Below are 18711 nucleotides of genomic sequence, written 5' to 3'. Positions count from 1 at the left end.
CAGAAGAAGATGAGCTTCATTGATCGACTCCCAAATCTGTTCGCGTCGAGCTCTGAGTTCAGTTGCAAGTTGAACTAGAGAAGGAGAATAGAAGAAGAAAGGAAGGAAAAAGTGAATGAAGGAGAGAGCAACAGTGGGGTTTGGGAGAGTGAGTTGGAGAGAGATAATGACTCCTTTCCAATCTATTTTACTGATTCTAAATTAAAATTACAAGTATGCCCTTACATATTTGATGCAGTTGCATGTGCATAGCTGGACTGGCATGACCCGATCTGGAACCCAGACTAAGGCAAACTAGAGTCAGATTAGGCTTTCGTCTAATTAGGGTTATTCTTGTAATTTTTATTTTTATTTTATTTATCTGGGGATTAGATATGTAGACGTTTTAGTTCCTTGTTAGAGTCAACGTCAGTTTGGTAACATATATGAATGGATATGGCTGTAATCGGTATTCTTGGAGATTATTGAAATGAAAATTTGGATCATGGCTGTGGGGTTGTGGCCTTGTGGGTTAGTGACCAGGTTGGTCAACCGCCGGTTCTTCTTCTCCTCCTCCTTCCAAACCAAGCGGATAACTTGTCTTTCTGTCAAGTTTCAACCTGCTTCATCCAACCATATCTTATTCATCTTTCTGATTCTGCTCAGATTTGGTGTTTAAGTTTCTATTGCTAATGTCTTGAATTCTGACCATAGTCCTATTACTTTATCCTTATCTGCAGATTTGAGTTACTTGCTCTGTTTTCTGGTTTCCTGGGAACCAGCCTACCAAACTTCCTCTAGCCTTGTTAAAATATCATGTTCTGGCCTGGAAATCATCAACAGATCCAGGCGATTCTATTGCTGAAGTTATAGTCCAGTTAACATTGTTTGCCAAGTATTGCCTGTTTTATCGCCTCCTTTTCCCCTTCTAATTCTAAAACCAATAAATTATTTACTAATTAGTACAATCATTGGGTAGCATTTTGTAAAAGCTGGAATAACCTTTATTTTTTTCTTTCTGAGAACTGCATTAAATTTCTGGAATTTATTTCTCAGTTTTCTTCAAATCCTTCAATCTGACCTTGGTTCTGCATGTCTGTGATCTTCTAGATTCCATTCTAGACCGTGAACCTGATGCGTTCCACTAGCATGTTAGGACAGATTTGGGAAACTAACCAATAGGATTGAATCACTGTGCCCCAGTTTTAGAGAACAATAGGGCAGAAATAGAGAAGATCGATGCCTAAAGAACCAGCCAACTGATGAGGTTGAAAAACTGGTCAAAGCCTGGTCTTTTCCTTCTGGACTTGTGACAATAATATCATAGGAAACCAACGGTTAGATCGTAATGATGATGGTTCAAGAACTCAGGAATATCGGCAGAAATTTTAGACATTTTGGTGGACCCTGAGACGAAACTTAGTATTACCGAAATTTCAGCCCAAGTGTTGGAAAATTTGGCCCAAATCTCTAGCAATTGCCCAAAAAATAATACTTAGTTTTGGCCCAGGCTGAAACCTATTTGAAACCCAAGATTTCGAACCTTGGTAATGATGGTGGACAAAACATAGAAACATAAGGGAAAACAGAAATAGTTTCTAAAACAAGGATGACTCCCAAGTTCCTGTCCTGATGAACCTGCAATTCTGGACACGTAAAGTCCCAATAAGGAGGAACAACATATAAAAAATTAGGATTGAACCAACGGCTTGACTGGCTGGAATCTTTAATGGAAGTCTATGATCTCAAGTTGACAGAAACTATCATTGCAGGGACTGAAACTGGGAAATAGGGCTAGCAGAACATGTAGTAAGTAATAACTGAATTGATTCAATAGAAATGGAAGTAATAATGGTAGAATCCAACCCACAAAATTAGAGTTCCAGAATACCTTGGTAGTCACCCACTCACTCCTTGTATGGCTTGCTGAAACTGAGAATAAGTGGAAGGAAAGAAAGGGGGAATAAAGGGGATATGATCTGGTCTCACCACCAAATCCTGGAGAAGGCTTCACCAACATACAACAAAGGCTTTACCACCTTGAGTTTACTGCTGAATCACCACAGTAGCTTGCACCTTATGAAAGAACACACAATGTTTAATGACAAAATCGTGGGGCATAGTTCGCCCTACTTATATTTATAAATTTCAAAGCATGAATACATATTTATTAACTCTCCATGTCTGAGGAGAGACTTGACTGACAAACAACTCAAATATTAGTTACTCTTCTGGAAAAAAAATCTACTACATAAAAAGAAAACCAAAAATAGTAACCACTCAGCTATTGACTAACCACTGTTTACTGCTAACATAAAAATAGAAAATGAATAAAAAAAAAAAAGGAAGAAAAAACGAGAAGAAGAATAAAAGAAAAGAAAAAAAACTAAAGAAACATCTTCTAGAAGATTTTCTAGAAAACTGACTGATGTCAGGTTATTCACCTAAGCAAACAACCCCAATAATTGTGCAAACTCCATACCAAACTCGGACTTAAATCTCAGATCTGATCTCTAAGAAGAATTACTCAAATTAGAGAAAATAGGCTGCAATAAAAGAAAATAACTCACAGACTGACAGACGAAGGCTCAGATATGCCTCAAGCTTTGGTTGAGTGTGGCTGAAAACACCTCCGAACTGTCCTTCAAATATGGCTGAAATCCACCAAGTGGTTTGGAAACCATTCACTTTCCAGAGGCTACCCAGATTAGGGTTTCACAGGCTGAATGGAGGAAACCGTGCGGCTCCTTGTAGAGGCCTCCAATGGGGCTGCTGTGCTGGTCGAGTGGTCTTATTGGAGCTTGTAACAAAACCCTAAAAGGCCTATTAGAATGGACTTCAGATCAGGGAGATTTGATGATCGAACCTTCTCCGAGAAACCTTATTTTATGCTGTATCAATTAGGGGATTCTGGGCTGTTCTTTAAGTCAGCTGCTGCTGGTTTTTAATGGATTCATTAGCTTGATTCAGTCACTCAAATTACACAATAAATAATGATAAAACAGAGAAGGAAGAAAGAAAAGAGGGTGAGAATCGAAGGAGGAAGAAAGGGGGATAGAGAATGGCTATCTCAGCCTAGGTCTCTCACCCTCAACTCTCGCAGTTGATGAACAAATCTTTCTGAGGTCCAAGTACTAAGCATAGCTCACAAAACTTCTTCATCAATTAATCTCTAGCTATTACAATCGATTGGGGGGCTGTATATATTGCTTTACAACTGATTACAAAACAGAAACTAATAAAATAGGAAACTTCAACTGAAATAAAACTTCTAACCTTGCTAACTATGAAACTAACAAATAACTTCTTTGTCTAACAATTTAAGAAACCAAAAAGGAAACTAGGATCTACTAACAGTAAACCTAACAAAGAAACAGCTTGCTGCCTAAGAAAGGTACAAAAATGGAAACAAAAATCCTAGTCTATTGCTGAAATCGATGGACAGAACTGAGGACTTTGTCTGGAGTCTTCTTCTTTCCAATTTGATAGGGACAGCTATAGACCTTCTAGGAGGAGCATGAGAACAAAATATGGGAGAAAGTTTGCTGCTCGATGGGGAGAAAATCTCCCTAACTTCTAATGGCTTGATGGATAGCAAGATGGAACCAAATCTGGGCTGGTTCAATGGGAGGACTGGACCAAAGAAAACCAGGTCAGAGATGAACTGGCCTGGCTGGTTCGATGGCTCTTTCATCTTCATCACTGACCTCACCGAGTAATAACCAAAACTTGTCCCAAGCTGCCCACACAGCCAGCCAATTCTGGTTAGAACCAGAACCAGTTTCATGGGACACTTCGCCCTTATTCCTGTGCACATATTGCTTAAGATCTGCATCAGCTCTCCCAGAAGAAGAAACTTGTCCAAGAGTTTTTGGTAAGTCGAGGAATCAATTGCATATTGTGAATGTTCAATTTCAGCCCATACAAGTAATCCCGGCAGCTCATAGAATTTAGGGATGAAATCCTCAATATGTGGTCTGTCTCCTCGAAGAACTTGGGTGGAATCACGAACTCGATGTGCTCCACCTCAAAATCAATATCATCTGTGAAGGACGCTTCTGTAGAGTCCTCCAGAACTTTTGTGTGAACCTCCACCTCAACCACTATAGTAGAGCTAAGCTCCTTATCCTCTTTAGTATCACTTTATTCCTCGGTGTCAGTGGTAGAGTCAAGACTTATGACTCCTTGAGTTTCGTCAGCACCCTCGTGACCGTAATCAACATTATCATCAGGTGGGTATGGTTATGTCAGCTCTGCTTCTTCGGCCTTCACAATGTGTTAGTAACCACTGCATTCAAATTTTGCGGCATACGGCAGAATTTTACAACATGGCCATACTTTTGACAACTGAAACACTTAGTGCTGGGGCTGCTGTTCATAAGTTTCTTCCCTTTGTCATTGGTAGTCGTGGAGTACCAAAGGGTCATCTCATAGGAGTAGTAGTTGTAGTAGCGTGACATGTGGGTCTATCTTATACAACAAGGACTGTAAACTTTCTGCTATCCTCCAGGGCTTCAAAGCCAAATTGTCTTACAGGAGGCTTTAGTGATTTCTCTGCTTGTAAGGCTTTTTGGAAGTGATCTTGAAGGTTGTTAATGTCTATCACTCCCATTTCCTCTCCGATTTCCAGCCTCAATCTCAAAAGCGGGACATCAGCTGGTCATCCTCTTCGCCAACTCCAGTGCGTGAGACAAGGGCTTCAAACTTGCATGTAGTCTCCCACTGATAGTGCTCCTTGCCATAGCGAGTTGAGCTGGTCATGAAGTTGTGCTTTGAAGGTGGGGTGGAAGATATTTTCCCTTTAACTCTTCCCTCATCTCGACCATGTTTTAGGGTCTGCCTTTTCGCTCTAGTTTTCTCTCATAATTGTTCAACCATTCTTGGGCCGGTCCCATTAGCTTGGTTCGTGGTAGCTTCAGCACCCTTGGTCTATCAAGTCATACCAATCAAATTAGTCATTTGAACAAGAAAGTATAGTTATCAAGGCATCGCCTTGTTGGTGTTCCCTCGATTTTTTACCATCCTCCATCTCCTTGGGTTAGCTTATGCCTTGATAACATTGCAAGAAATCCGGTCATAGAATACCAGTGGGTCATGCTTGCTGTTGTACTCTTTCAAATCCAAAGGCACTGTTAGTTGTCTGTACGACGGTTAGGCGGACCTGCCTCTAAGTAGGCACGAACATAGTTTTTAAAAAAGTTTGGTGATGTGATGGTTCTTTGAGCTCTTCTTCCCACAGTTCTTGAACCATTGTTGGCGGTGGAGTACACTTGTGTAGTTGTGCTTCATTGGACCGTGGTGTCATAGAAATTTCAGCCATAGGGTCAAAATTCTTTGTTCTATAACAGTCACCCGATGGATGAGATGCCTAACACATACGGTAATTTGATTTGAAGTTTCTTGAACATTGGGTGGGGTAGAGGGTTGTGGATCACCACTGGTCATTAGCTGTGAGCCTGTGAGACCAATTGACGTATCCCACTAACTTGTTAGGACACGGGAAATTAACCCTTTTGATGGAATCACAGTGACTTAGATCTAATAACAGGGAAGAAATAGAGAAAGATTAATAACTAAAAGAGCCAGCCAACTGATGACGCTGAAAAAACTGGTTAAGGGCTGGCCTATACCTGCTGTACTTGTGGCTAAAATATTATATAGGAAACCAACATTTAGGTGGTGGACAAAATGTAGAAACTTAAGGAAAACAGAAAATAGTAAGTTTCTAAAACAAGAACTCCTAAGTTCCTGTCCTGATGAACCTGCAATTCTGGACAAGTGTAGTCCCAAGGAGGAGCAACATATCAAAAATTGGGTCGAACCAACAGCTGCATTGGCTTGAATCTTTAATGGAAGTCTGGGATCACTAAGTGAACAGAAACTACTGTTGCAGGGACTGGAACTGAGAAATAGAGCTTGCAGAATATGGAGTGAGTAATAACTGAACTTGGTGAATAGGAATGGAAGTAATAATGGTAGAATCCAACCTACAAAATTAGAGTTTCAGAATACCTTGTTAGTCGCCCACCACTCCTTGTATAGCTTGCTGAAACTGAGAATGAGTGGAAGGAAAGAAAGAGGGGAAGAACAAGGGATGTAACCTGGTTTCACCACTAAGGCCTGTAGGAGGCTTGATCACTCAACCAACGCTACACGACTTTGGGTTTGCTGCTGAATCACCACAGTATCTTGCATCTCATGAGAGAACACACAATGTTTAATGCCAAAATTGTGGGCCATGTTTCCCCTTGTATTTATAAATTTTTGAAGCATGAATGCATATTAACTCTACATGTGTAGGAGAGACTTGTCTAAAGAAACTCAAAAATTGGTAACTCTTCTGGAAAGATATCTACTCACTACCACATAGAAGGAGAGAACCGAAATAGTAACTCCTAGGAGCTATTGACTAACCACTAATCAGCTGTATAAAAATAGAGACTGGCCATAAAATAGAAGTTAAAACAAATTAGTATCTTCCAGAAGATTTTCTGGCAAACTGGCACCACCAAGTAAGAACCAAATTTGTCCAAGCTGCCAATGCAGCAAGGTAGCACTGCTGCCCACCCAGCCAGCGAGTTCTGGTTTGAACCAGAACCAGTTTTGTGGGACACTTTGCCCTTATTCCTGCACATACTGCTCCAGTCCTGCATCAGAACCCCACCAATTTCACTATATATTCCCTAATGATTACTACACATTTTTCTCATCATAACCTCACAATAGTACGGAACAAAAAGTTAGTGTTTAGACTACGAAATCCTGACACATGATGCCTATTGTAGTTGTGTTATTGCTGTTAATGCTTCAAAGTTCAATGGCTTGTGCCATTCAAGTTATGTGTTGTGAAGGCACCAGTGAATTAGGTTTGAAGCATCTGGCTCTCTTCCTAATTGCTTGACTTTGCTAAATATTTTCAGCTTATTTAGTCTCCCATCCTTTTTCTGACCTATGATCACTGCATTAAATCTGCTAATTTTTTGTCAGGGAGGAAGTTACATTCATTCAAGAGGGTTTTCAGTTTATCATGTATACAGACACATCTCGGTAAGCACTGTTGTGGCTTACTTCAGGTTTCTTCTTGTTTGACAGGATACATTTTAACATATTTTCATTGGTGACATTGTTATAGGAACATGCTGCCAAGGCATTGCAGTATTTTCTTGGTATTAACGCTGATACAACACTATATCTTCTTTTGGTACTCTCTCTCTCTCTGTGCGTGCGTGTGTGACAGAACTTTATATGACCTAGTTTATGTCCTTTGTAAATTATGTCAAGAAATATCTAATGCTTGCATGAATTTTCTCTGTAGCATTGGATCTGCAGTTATCAAACACTGTTTACAAAAGTTTGCAGGTAAGGGTTTGATTTTGTATTCTTGATTTACTGCTTTTGCATTATGATTTCTGATGCTTTGTGTGGTGCAGTAAGTGTGGGCGGCTTTTGACTATGGATAGTGCATCGGCTTTGCTGTTGCCTCCTGTTCATCGTCCTTATTGGCACTCTTCTGCTACTAAAAGCTCATCAACCCCATCATCCTTGTCAACTAGAGACCGAAGCTTAGATCTCTCAACAACAGCATACCATATTGGGTGTTCCTCAGATGAAGTGTAGCCACTTCCATACTTGTCATTATCATTAGCTCAGGTATACCTGCAAGGCCTTATAGCTGAGGATAAAAAGACCCAAAAAATGATATTTTTCTTTTCAAACTGCTGCCATTAAAATGTTTCAGCTTCTTCATTAGAAAATTTTCCCTCTCTGGGAGGAGTGTCTTAGTGATCTACTCATGTTCTAAAAATATTAGGGTTATTGTTTTGGATTTGCCGTTTTGCAGATGTTGCACTTTGCATAGTTGTCACAGCGCCTAGGCGACCCAAGGCGTTGGAGGGGTGACAAGTTGCCCTAAGCATGCTGTACATGACTATGTAATATGGCAATGATAATTTTATACAATTATGCATATATGCAACGTAGTGTCAATGCAATATGATATAATTGTGCTGGTAGTGACCTAATATGAGAAAGTCAACATATAATAAACAAAGCATATAATATAGTACTAGAAAATTCATCAAAAAACAAAACAATAAACATAAATCAATGTAAATTTGTGAAGTGTCAACAAGGCTTGTTGCTGTCTCCTTGGACCCAAGAAAGAGCCTGGATGACTAGGCGACACCTTGACAATTATGGAACTTCGAGCATTTTAAACATTATTCAGATTCTAACCGAAAAGGGGGCCTCTTGGATACTTAATTAGCCCAGAATAGCTTTCCGTAGTCAGCACTGTTGTGCCTTTGTGTGTATATGTCCGAATATATGGCTCATTTTCACAACTTTTTTCCATTACTGATCAATCGAGACTTCACTTATACTCAAGGGAGCAGTAACACTGGTTGCGTCTCTTATGTTTACACACTGAAACCGTTTTCTTATTAGGAGTTTGGAGGTTTTGCATTTCTTAGTTTGATCTGTCATGTTGTATTATCGGATGCACAGCCTATTCCTTTTCATAAGCAAGTTTATTATGCTTAGAGTAAATATATTAATGTTCTATCATCATTATCTACTATATTCTCAAACTTATGCAATAAACTTTTCACTTCTCTATTTTTATTTGAAATATGAAAATTTTTAATTGTTTTATGTTAATAAGTTGTACCACAGGTTAAGGGTACAGCAGGTTAAGTTATATTTTGTGTTATTGGTTCATTTAGGGGTTTAAGTGTAATCATGCATAGACCTGTCCTTTCCTGTAATATTTATTTAGTTACTTTATCAATAAAAATATTGGTCTCAGTTAGTGATATTTACTACAACCATGACCTCCTTTGTTCTCTATTCTTTTTCACTTTCTTCACTTCTGTCTTCTTCTCCACCTTGAGCTGCTGCTGTTTCCTTAGATTGGTATTGTTACATACTCACATTGTATAAGCCCTAGGTATACAGTAACGACAATCTACCTTCCTGTTTTGAGAGTTTCCGAAGGGATTTCTCTCTGTGGTTTACAACAACCTATGTTGCCTTTTGTGCCATGAAAACCTAGTTGATACAACGTTAAAACTAGGGTTCCTTGTGCTGCTTGAAACTATCGTGAGTACTGCTGATATGCCTACCCTGCAGATGGATTTTTCGCGTTCGACATGGTTTTTCTCTTGCAGCTGCTGTTTTCAATGTGGCTGTTTATTCGATCTTCCTCTATGGTATGTTTGAAGATGTATCACTCCTGAATATTGAGGTTTATTGGTGCTATTGATCTCCTCATCCTCTGATGTGTTTTCACCCTCACAGTAACCCCTTTTTTTTGGAGTTTTCTGCTGCTGACAGAAAGCTCCATTGCTGGAACTCCAGCCCTTAGATTCTTGTTATTTTTTGGGGTTTTTTTTCACACAACAGAGTCACCCTTGATTGAAACTAGATTCCTAATTTTAAGGGAATCTAGTTTCAGTTTCTGGAGCTATCCCTATTACAACATATCTAACCGTTGGATTTCTATAAAACTTTGGGGATATCTTCCCATACTTGAAAGGAAACTCAACCAGGATTGAGGTATATCTGATCTCTTGATTTTGAGTTCTCATTTTTCTCCTATTGTGGCCATTTATTTTTGTCCTGCGGTTCTGTTTTTGGGTAGTTGGTAAGGTGACCATAATCTGTTATTGGCTCTTTTATATGTTGATTTTCTATGGTCTATGATTGGAAGAGTTATTTCTGGGCGGGTTTTTTTTCTTTTTCTTTTGAGTAAAAAATTCATTACATAAAGAGAGAAGAATATACAAAGATCCCAACCAGGGAAAGGAGAAGAGGGGATGGAGAGGGGTAAAAGGAAATAGGGGTGGGGGTGAGGAGAGAACTACACCAAACCCCAAGGGCAACAAAAAAAAGTCAAGGTGGCTGCAAGATGGAAGGGGGAAGACCCCAAGAGACGACAATGAGCGTGTTCCTTGGGAATCCCTTACAAGGTGTTGGGGGGGGGGGATCATGACAAACTTGGAACATATAAAAGAAGATGGCTTTCCAAATCTTATCATAGGATTGGAAGTCGGACATCCATCTACGAACATTTTGCTCCATCTAAATGTGGTTGATGGAAACACAAAAAGCTTGTCTATTGGCTGTATCACAAATAGAGCTGCCTCCAAACGTCATGTCAACCCAGATCCATTCCTTTTGAAGAGGGAGAACCCTCTCATGGTGGGCCAGCATCAGTGAAAGATACACTTCCAAACAGAGGAAGTGAAGGGACAAGAGAAGATGTGGTCAACATTCTCAATACCATTCCAACCGTGGCAGTAGACAGAGGGAACCTGAATGTGTCTATAGACTAGGAAGAACTGAGTGGAAAGGCAGTTGGAGAGGGGGATATGAACTTTGAACCAAACAATTTTATGCTAAGGGACTAATGGACCTCTCGATTTAACCAAATTCCAAGCAGAGGAGGAACTAAATGAGCTAGAGGATGTGGGGCCTAGAAAATTGTCACCTCTACCTTGGTGACCAAAGGGGAGAGGAGGGAGGGAAGGGGGGAGGAGGCCAGACACCATTGGAAATGATGGAGGCAATAAGAGTATCTTAGGCAGACTAAAGGAGTAGATTATTCTGGCACTTAGCATAGAGAGGACACTCGAAGGATGCCAAGAGTCAAGCCAGAGGGAGGTGGATAGGCCGTTCTCGATGGAGTAGATGGCTCTACGAGCAGTAGGCTTGGCTAAGAGGATCTTACACCCAACCTAAGAAGCATCAACGGAGGGGGAGATAGTCCAAAGAGAGTCCTTTCGGAGGAGGGAGAAATAGACCTAAGGAACCTATAAATTGTTCTGTTTGGAGATAATATTCCAAATGAGTTTGAGAATGCTAGCATCATTGACATCCTTGACTCTTCGCAAACCCAACCTACCTTCAGATTTGCGAAGGCAAACAAAAGACTAACGGATGGGATGGAGGAATTTAATGGAGTCTACCCCTTTCCAAAGAAAGGTGTAGAGGATATATTTAACAACTTTGATGGTAGATTGGGGGAGCACAAAGACACCTAGCCAGTAAAGGTAACAGGATTGTAGCACAATGTGATGAGCTGAAGGCGACCCGTGTAGGAGGGGAGCTTGCCTTTCCAAAGTTGAAGCCTTTTCTTCATAAGGTCAAGCATGGGGGAGACCAAGATATTTGACTAGAAGGGTTCCGAGGGACAAACCGGTCAGCTCAAGGAGGTGAGATTTAGTATCATTTGAGACCCCATCAAGGAAGAGATGGGATTTAAGGAGGTTGATGTGAAGACCAGACAAGGATTTACAGAGACAAAGAGAAGGCAACTAGACTCAATGGAAGGAGAGTCAGCCTTGGAGAAAATCACGAGATCATCAACGAAGGCTAGGTGGGCGATCTTAAGAGATTTGCACTTGGGGAGGGGAGAGATGAAATGAAGGTTGGTGCTAGATTGGACAGATCTAGAGAGGACCTCGAGGGTAAGGGTAAAGAGAAAAGGGAAAGGAGGCAGCCTTGATGGATACCGACTAAGGAGGAAAAGTAGTTGGCAAGGTTGCCATTGACGAGGACAAAGAAGCGGGGAGAGGAAATGCCAGAGTGGATCCAATTGACAAAAACTGGAAGGGCAGAAGTCTGAAGCAAAACATTGGAGATGAAGTCCTATATAATGGAATCAAAAGATTGATACATCAATCTTGAGGAGGGCAGCATGAGAATGAGATTTATCAAATCCTTAAACAATATTTTGACACGAGGATATTGTCAGCAATGCTTCTCCCCAACAATGAAGGCGAACTGAGGGTGTCGACAACAATCTGGAGACAATTAGCAAGGATTTTGGAAATGAAATAAAGAAGATTGCATAGGGAGATGGGTCTAAACTCAGCATGGAGGAAGCCCCTTCTTTATTGGGGATGAGTTAGAGAAAGGTGTCGTTCACACCAGAGATTTGGTTGGGTTCAAAGAAGCTTCTCATAGCCATGAGTAGTTCATACCTGATGATATACTAACAAAAGGAAAATAAGCCCATTTATAAACCATCGGGGCCGAGGGCTTTATTGGGTTTATGGGAATAAACAACGGGCAAGATTTCATTATCAGAGTGGATGGCTTAAAGAGAGGGGAAGAGGTGATTGGGGATGAACTTGTTGAGAAGACTTTGGGGAAGGGCGAGGGGAAAATGAAGGGAGAAGGGGGGTTGAAGATTTCCTTGAAGTAATTGACTTCCTAAGGTTTGATGATTTCCGAAGAGTGAAGGGACACTCCATACTTGGCGGTAAGCATAGGAATGGAATTGGCATTTTTTCTACTTTGAAGGATTAATGGAAGTAAGAAAAATTGGAGTCACCTAGTTCCAGCCATTTGATTATGGACTTTTGCCTAAGAAATCTCTCTTCTTGGGCAATTAAGGTTGAAAGCTCAAGAGAGGTTTCTTTTTCCTCAGCAAGTAGAGGGTTGTGGACATCAAACTGGAGCCTAAACTAAATAGTAGCTAATTTATCTTTTTTTTGGATGAATAAATTAATTCATTACCAAGAGAGGAGAATATACAAGGGGGAGGAAAAGAAAGGGGGGGCAATGCCTAAACAAAGCCAAACAGAAAAAAAAGACACAAAAGAACCCAAAGCCATGATGGCTGATACAAAAGGAAAATAACCAAGCAAGGCCAGCATCTACCGGAGGCTAAGAGAGTTAACCAATGGGAGCGGGCAAAAGGAGGGGGGGGGGACTAAGGGAGAGGCATGGTGTCTATTTGAAGGTTCCAGGAGGATAGGATAAGTCTGTTCCTGGGGGAGTTGGGGACAGGCTTAGGGTGGAGGGATTGGATTTTGGAGGTAACATCAAAATAGATGGCATTCTAAATCTTGTCCAAGGAGCGAGAATTGGATGACCATCTACGGATGTTACGTTCCATCCAGATGTAGCTAATGGTGGCTGAAAAGGCTAATTTCCTAATGGTGTCACAAATGTAAGGGCTAGAAAAGGTCATGTCCATCCAAATCCATTCTTTGTCAGTCCAAGATAGGTCTACTGGAGGGCCAACATTTGGAAAAAACCAATTTCCAGACTGAGTAAGAAAAGGGACATTTGAAGAATAGGTGGTTGATGTCTTCTGATCCAAAGGGACAGAGGCAGTAGGAGGGGGAAACAGGGATGTGCCGATGGATGAGGAAGGTTTGGGTTGGGAGACAATAAGAGAGGCATCTCCAAAGAGTGAGGCTATGGCGGGGGATGTGACCTTTGAACCAGACAAGGTTGCGCTAGGGAACCAGAGGACCAGAAGATCTAACAAAGGATCAAGCAGAGGCAGAGCCGCAGAAGAGAACATCCTATTGGATAAAGGGAGTCAGGTACAAGTGTTTTCTCTACCTTTGTGCCTAAGAGGGAGCGGGGGGAGAGAGGACCAGAGATCAAGAAGAGGAGGGGAAGGAGGGGGGACCACCTAAGAGGAGAAAGGATGTGGGGCACAGAAGCAGACTTTGGAATGCTAGAGGAATAAATTATTTTGGGAGAGACCAAGGAGGATAGGATGCCAGCAGGATGCCAAGGCTCTATCCATAAGGAGGTAGTATGCCAGTTACCAATGGAGAAGGGGATGGCATTGAGAGCCAAAGGTCTGAGGGAGAGAATTTTCCTCCAGATCTAGGAAGCATCTGGGAGGGAGGGGACCGACCAGAGGGAATGATCTTTGAGAAGGTAAGAGTGGACCTAGTTCACCCAAACCCCTTTCTGCTTGGAGACAATTTTCCAAATGAGCTTGAGAATGCCAACATAATTGACCTCTTTGATTTTCCTGATGTCAAGCCCCCTTTCGGATTTAGGGAGACAAACTTTGTCCCAACAAAGGGGGTGGAGGAATCTGGAGGCTTCAGGGCCGTTCTAGAGAAAGCAGCAAAAGATTCCTCCAATAGTTTGATAGTAGAGGCACGGAGGGAATAGATACTAGACCAATACAGGTACATGGATTAGAGCACAGATTTGACGAGGATGAGACGGCCGACATAAGAGAGTAGCCCACCTTTCCAAAGTTGGAGTTTCTTCTTAAGGAGGGCTAGCATGGGGGAACAATGATGAGCAGAGAGCCTGGAAAAGATGAGAGGGAGGCCAAGCTATCTGACAGGCAGGGATCCTAAGGAGAATCTGGTGATGCCAAGAAGATGAGCCTGGGAATCAGGGGAAACACCAGAAAGGAAGAGACTAGATTTGAGCAGATTAATGCGGAGACCAGAGATGGATTCGAAGGCATGGAGGGAATCCATGATGGTGGAAATGGAGGTGGGGTCAACTTTAGAGAAGATCATAATGTCATCCGCGAACGCAAGGTGAGTGAGGAGAAGGGATTTGCATTTGGGGATGGGAGAGATAAGGTGGAGGTCAGTGGCAAATTGGATGGATCTAGACAAGACTTCCAGGGCCCCAGGGAGAAGAGGGGGGAGAGGGGGCATCCTTGATGGATGCCTCTTCCAGATTGGAAGTAACCCACGGGGCTACCATTTACAAGGACGGAGAATCAGGGGGTGGAGATGCAAGAGTGAATCTAATGGGCAAAGGAGGGAGGGAAGGACATACTGAGGAGGACAGAGGAGATGAAATTCCAACTTAGGGTGTCAAAAGCCTTATGGATGTCAATCTTGAGGAGAGCAGCAAAGGAGTGGGATTTGCGATCAAAGCCATAGACAATTTCATGACAGAGCAGGATATTGTCAGCAATGCTTCGACCAACAATAAAAGCAAATTGGTTCGGGCTCACCAAGCTGCTAATGACTTTTTGGATTCTGTTGGAAAGAATCTTAGCCACAAATTTGTAATGTAAATTGCAAAGGGAGATGGGCCTGAAGTCATTCATAGAGGCTGCTCCCTCTTTCTTGGGGATGAGACAAAGGAAGGTATGATTGACACCACTAATCTGGGTGGGGTTGAAGAAGAAGCTACGGACAACAAGAATAAGATCCTGACGGATGAGACTCCAACAAGAGGAGAAGAAACCCATGCTAAGTCATCTGGTCCAGGAGCTTTGTTTGCCTTATGAGAAAGGATGGCAGAAAGGATTTCATCCTCAGAGGGGATAGCCTGGAGGCTGGGAAGAAGATCGTGAGGGACAAACTTGTTAAGGAGGAGATGGGGAATGGGGGGCGGGGTGGACGTAGGGGGTGAAAGATTCCCTTGAAGTGGGAGATAGCCTCAGATTTGATGGCCTAAGGGTTGGTAAGCTCAGAGCCAGAGGAGGAGATGAGCTTAGGAATGGAATTCACATTGTTTCTAGCCTTGAGAGATCTGTGAAAGAAAGCAGTATTAGAGTCACCAAGGTCGAGCCATCTGATTGTGGCCTTTTGACGGAGGAAGCTCTCCTCTTGAGCAAGAAGGAGAGATCAGAAGAGGTTGATTTTTCCTCAGCCGCAAGGGCGGGATTGAGGTCAGATTGGATTTTGGGCTGAATGGATAAAAGTCTATCCCGGCAGTGAGAGACACGAGAGATGTTGCCAAAAGTGGAGGAGTTCCAGAGCTTAAGAGAGGCCTTGACATTCTTGAGCTTTTTGGCAAAGGCAGTTAAGGGGGGAGGGACGGGTTGACAGGGATGTTCCAAGCTTCTCACACCACCCGGGGGGGGGGAAGTCAGGGTGAGAGGTCCACATGTCAAAGAATTTAAAGGGCTTAAGGCCAAAGGAGCGGAAAGGGAGGACATGGATGGAGATTGGGCTATGATCCGAGATTCCAGGAAGATTAAAGCAAGCATGGGAGGAAGGAAAAGAAGTGAGCCACGGTTCATTGACAAGAACTCTGTTCAACTTGCAAGCGACCTGATGAGAACTGGATCTTCTATTATGCCAGGTGAACTTAACCTCGGACCATCTTAGATCATCGAGGCTAAGTTCATCAATACAGTCATTAAAGGAGTCAACTGCATACTAATCCATAGGGTTTTCCCCATGTTTCTCGTGACTAGACCGAATGACATTGAAGTCTCCAACAATGGCCCAGGGATTGGAACCTGTGGAGGGACCGAAAGAACGAAGATCAGACCAAAGGGAGAAGCGACGGGAGGCAAGGTTAAAGGCATAGATGATGGACATGAAGCATATGTGGGGACCAAAGGGATGGGAGATGGATAGGTGAATGGCCTGGGTAGATAGGGAAGGGGAGGTGATCTAGAGAGAGTTAGGATCCCAAGGATCCAGATTCTCCCATCGGGACTATGAAGGTAATTAGAGACGTGAGACCAAGACGGGGCGATGGTGGAGATAATGCGCGTAGTATTAGGTTCAAGAACTTTAGTTTTTAGGAGACAACAGAGATTGGATTTGGAGGCATGGATACGGGATCGGATGTCAGCTTGTTTGGACGAGGAGTTAAAACCTGATAAATTCCGCACAGTCTAAGGAATCATAAGTGGTTAGGGGAGTTGGGCAACAATTGGTTAGGGGAGCTGGCCAGGGGTTTGAGAGCAGAGGGGGTGGATCTAAGAGTCAATCTACGGGTATAACCAACTACAGGGGAGGCCTTGGTTGTGGTGGAGGATTTGGTGTTTATGGATTTGATGGTGTTGGATGAGGTTTTTTTTATTTTGTTTTCTGGGGGTGGGGGGTGGGGCTTGGGTTAAAGTGTCGGCCAAGGTGCATGGGGTGAGATTATGGTTAGGGTGGGCAACAAGAACGTCAACTAGGTGGTCAGCCTTTGTGGCTGACCCCCTACTTAGGCCAATGGAGAACTTGCACTGTTGGAGATGCTTACAGAAGCAATGACATTGTATATGGGCGTTGTAGAGGCTTGCTTGGGAGGAGAGGAGGCAGCATCACGGCTAGGATCATCATGACCTTCAGAAGAAGGAAATTAGGCAATATGGCCTTCACAATTCTTAAGCTCAGAGGGATCAATGAGGTCTTCGTGGTTGAAGGAGTCAGAGGGACCTTCCGAGGTCTGCAAGGGGGAGCGAGCTTGCATAGGCCTTCCAAGGCCAGGGATGGAGCAGCAGTGTGGAATGACGTCGGAGAATGAGAAGTGCAGGCGGCAGAGGCAAAGGAATCAGTGATGGCTGCAGCAACAACTGGAGCGACAGCGGATGGAGAAGCTACGGGCAAGGGCAGATAGACCTTTTAAGGTCAGCAGGGGTGGCGGAGAAGCAACATTGGCAGGTGCAGACGGGCGGTGTACCTGAGAGACAGCAGTAGCTTGGGGTAAGTTGGCAGGGGTAGATGGGTAGCAGACCACAGTAGTGTCATCGGAGCAGACGTTCGAGCATGCAGAATTTTCCTTGGAAGAGGCTAGAAGCAGTATTAGAGGGCGGTGGCAGCTGCTCGCAGGGGGAGCAGCAGAAAAGGCGACGATGGGTGAAGAAGGCACATATGTCGGGTTAAGAAGAGGAGTGGTGGATGGGTCGGGTCAAGGATTGGGTATGGAAGGTTGGGTTAGTGTGTGGGTCGGGTTATAAAGATTACCTGGATATAATGGGTGGTTCGAGGGGAATTTCGAAAATTTGTTGAGAAGGTGGACCCAGAGAAACTGGCTTAAAGGGGTGAAGGTTGGCTCACGGTTAGGTCAATTTGGTTCAAGAGTGGGTTGGATTGGTTAGCTTGGTTCAAGAGAGGAGGCAAACAATAAGGGGAGATTAGGGCTTGAGGAAGGCTTTTTCGTAAGGAGCGACAGGAGGGAGGGGGAGCAGAGGAGGAAGGCTGGGATTAGGGATTAGGGATCAGAACAGGGGGATCAGTGGCTAGAGGTTGTCCAGCCTGGCAGTAAAGAGAGTGAGACATCAAATTGGAAAGATTCAGAGTGAGATCAGTAGGAGCTCGATCAGGCAGGGAACTAAGAGAAGTAATATCAGATTTTGACATTGCAAGGACCGAGAATGGATTAAGACCTTCGAGTAAAGGCATTGAGGATGGACCATTGGACAAAGGTATCATTTCCGTCGTCGGCGTAGGAGCAGACTTATTAGAGACCTTCGCCCGCACAGTAGCCGAGGATGGTTTTAGTGCAAACTCGTCAGAGATCAACATCAACGCAGAAGCAGAGGCTGGATCCGGAGCTTGAGCACGACAACTCCTTTTCAATTTGTCTCTTGGGGGGTTGAGCCAAAGAAGTGTCCACATGAGAGGTACCAGCGACGATGGTAGAGCCTTCAATAGGGTCAGGGTCTCTCAGGGGAGCTTGAACAGATGAGTATTTTGTACATAGGGACGTCTGATGTCCAAAGCATTTGCATAGCGAGCAGGTTGGGGGAACCCAATCGTATTTCACTGCTTGAACGAAAGAGAAATCTTCTCCATCAATGATCGTGATTGAGGTTGGCAAGGGCTGATCTGCTTGGACTTCGACACAAATTCTTGCAAATGATAGCTGGTCCATCAATTTAGTTCTTTTGTCAGAGTACAATGGCTTTCCAATGAGAGAACCAACCAGACTGAGACCTTTAACACACCAAAAATGGAGGGGTAGGTTGGGGAAGACAACCCACAGCGGAATGGAGGTAGGTTCCGGTTTGATAAATGTAGTATGTTCATTCCATTTTCTAAGGAAAAAAGGTTTCTTCCCAACAAACCAGGGCCCTCCATCAATGGCTTTCGCTTTGTCAGAATCTACATCAAAGTTGAAGATGAATAATCCATTTTCTTGAAATAACCTAGAGGGGGGGTGAATAGGATAAAACTAAATGGAATAGACGTATCTAGGAAGGATTCACTTTCAAGCGACCATTCCCTAGATACATACGTCATGGTATTTTATGGTTGAATCAATTTGAAAAAG

The 18711-nt window shown here is 43.1% G+C and overlaps 1 protein-coding gene across 2 annotated transcripts in view; it reads left to right on the top strand.

Annotated features, from left to right (window-relative positions):
* The window catches only part of LOC122081822 (mediator of RNA polymerase II transcription subunit 27), a 64818-nt gene that overhangs the window by 37674 nt on the left and 8433 nt on the right, over positions 1-18711 (top strand). The window contains exons 4-8 of one of the 2 annotated variants that reach the window (XR_006141233.1): positions 6967-7026; positions 7112-7180; positions 7295-7338; positions 7410-7629; positions 7820-7910. Coding sequence is in view for 1 of the 2 variants with exons in the window: in XM_042649147.1 (XP_042505081.1) it covers positions 6967-7026; positions 7112-7180; positions 7295-7338; positions 7410-7596 (360 nt within the window). In the remaining variant the exon portion in view is untranslated. The remainder of the gene's footprint in view (positions 1-6966; positions 7027-7111; positions 7181-7294; positions 7339-7409; positions 7630-7819; positions 7911-18711) is intronic. The other variant, XM_042649147.1, reaches the window with a different exon arrangement.

The sequence above is a fragment of the Macadamia integrifolia genome, chromosome 6 (genome assembly GCF_013358625.1).
Source record: "Macadamia integrifolia cultivar HAES 741 chromosome 6, SCU_Mint_v3, whole genome shotgun sequence".
Taxonomy (NCBI): Eukaryota; Viridiplantae; Streptophyta; class Magnoliopsida; order Proteales; family Proteaceae; genus Macadamia; species Macadamia integrifolia.
This window is presented reverse-complemented; position numbering and strand designations above follow the sequence as displayed.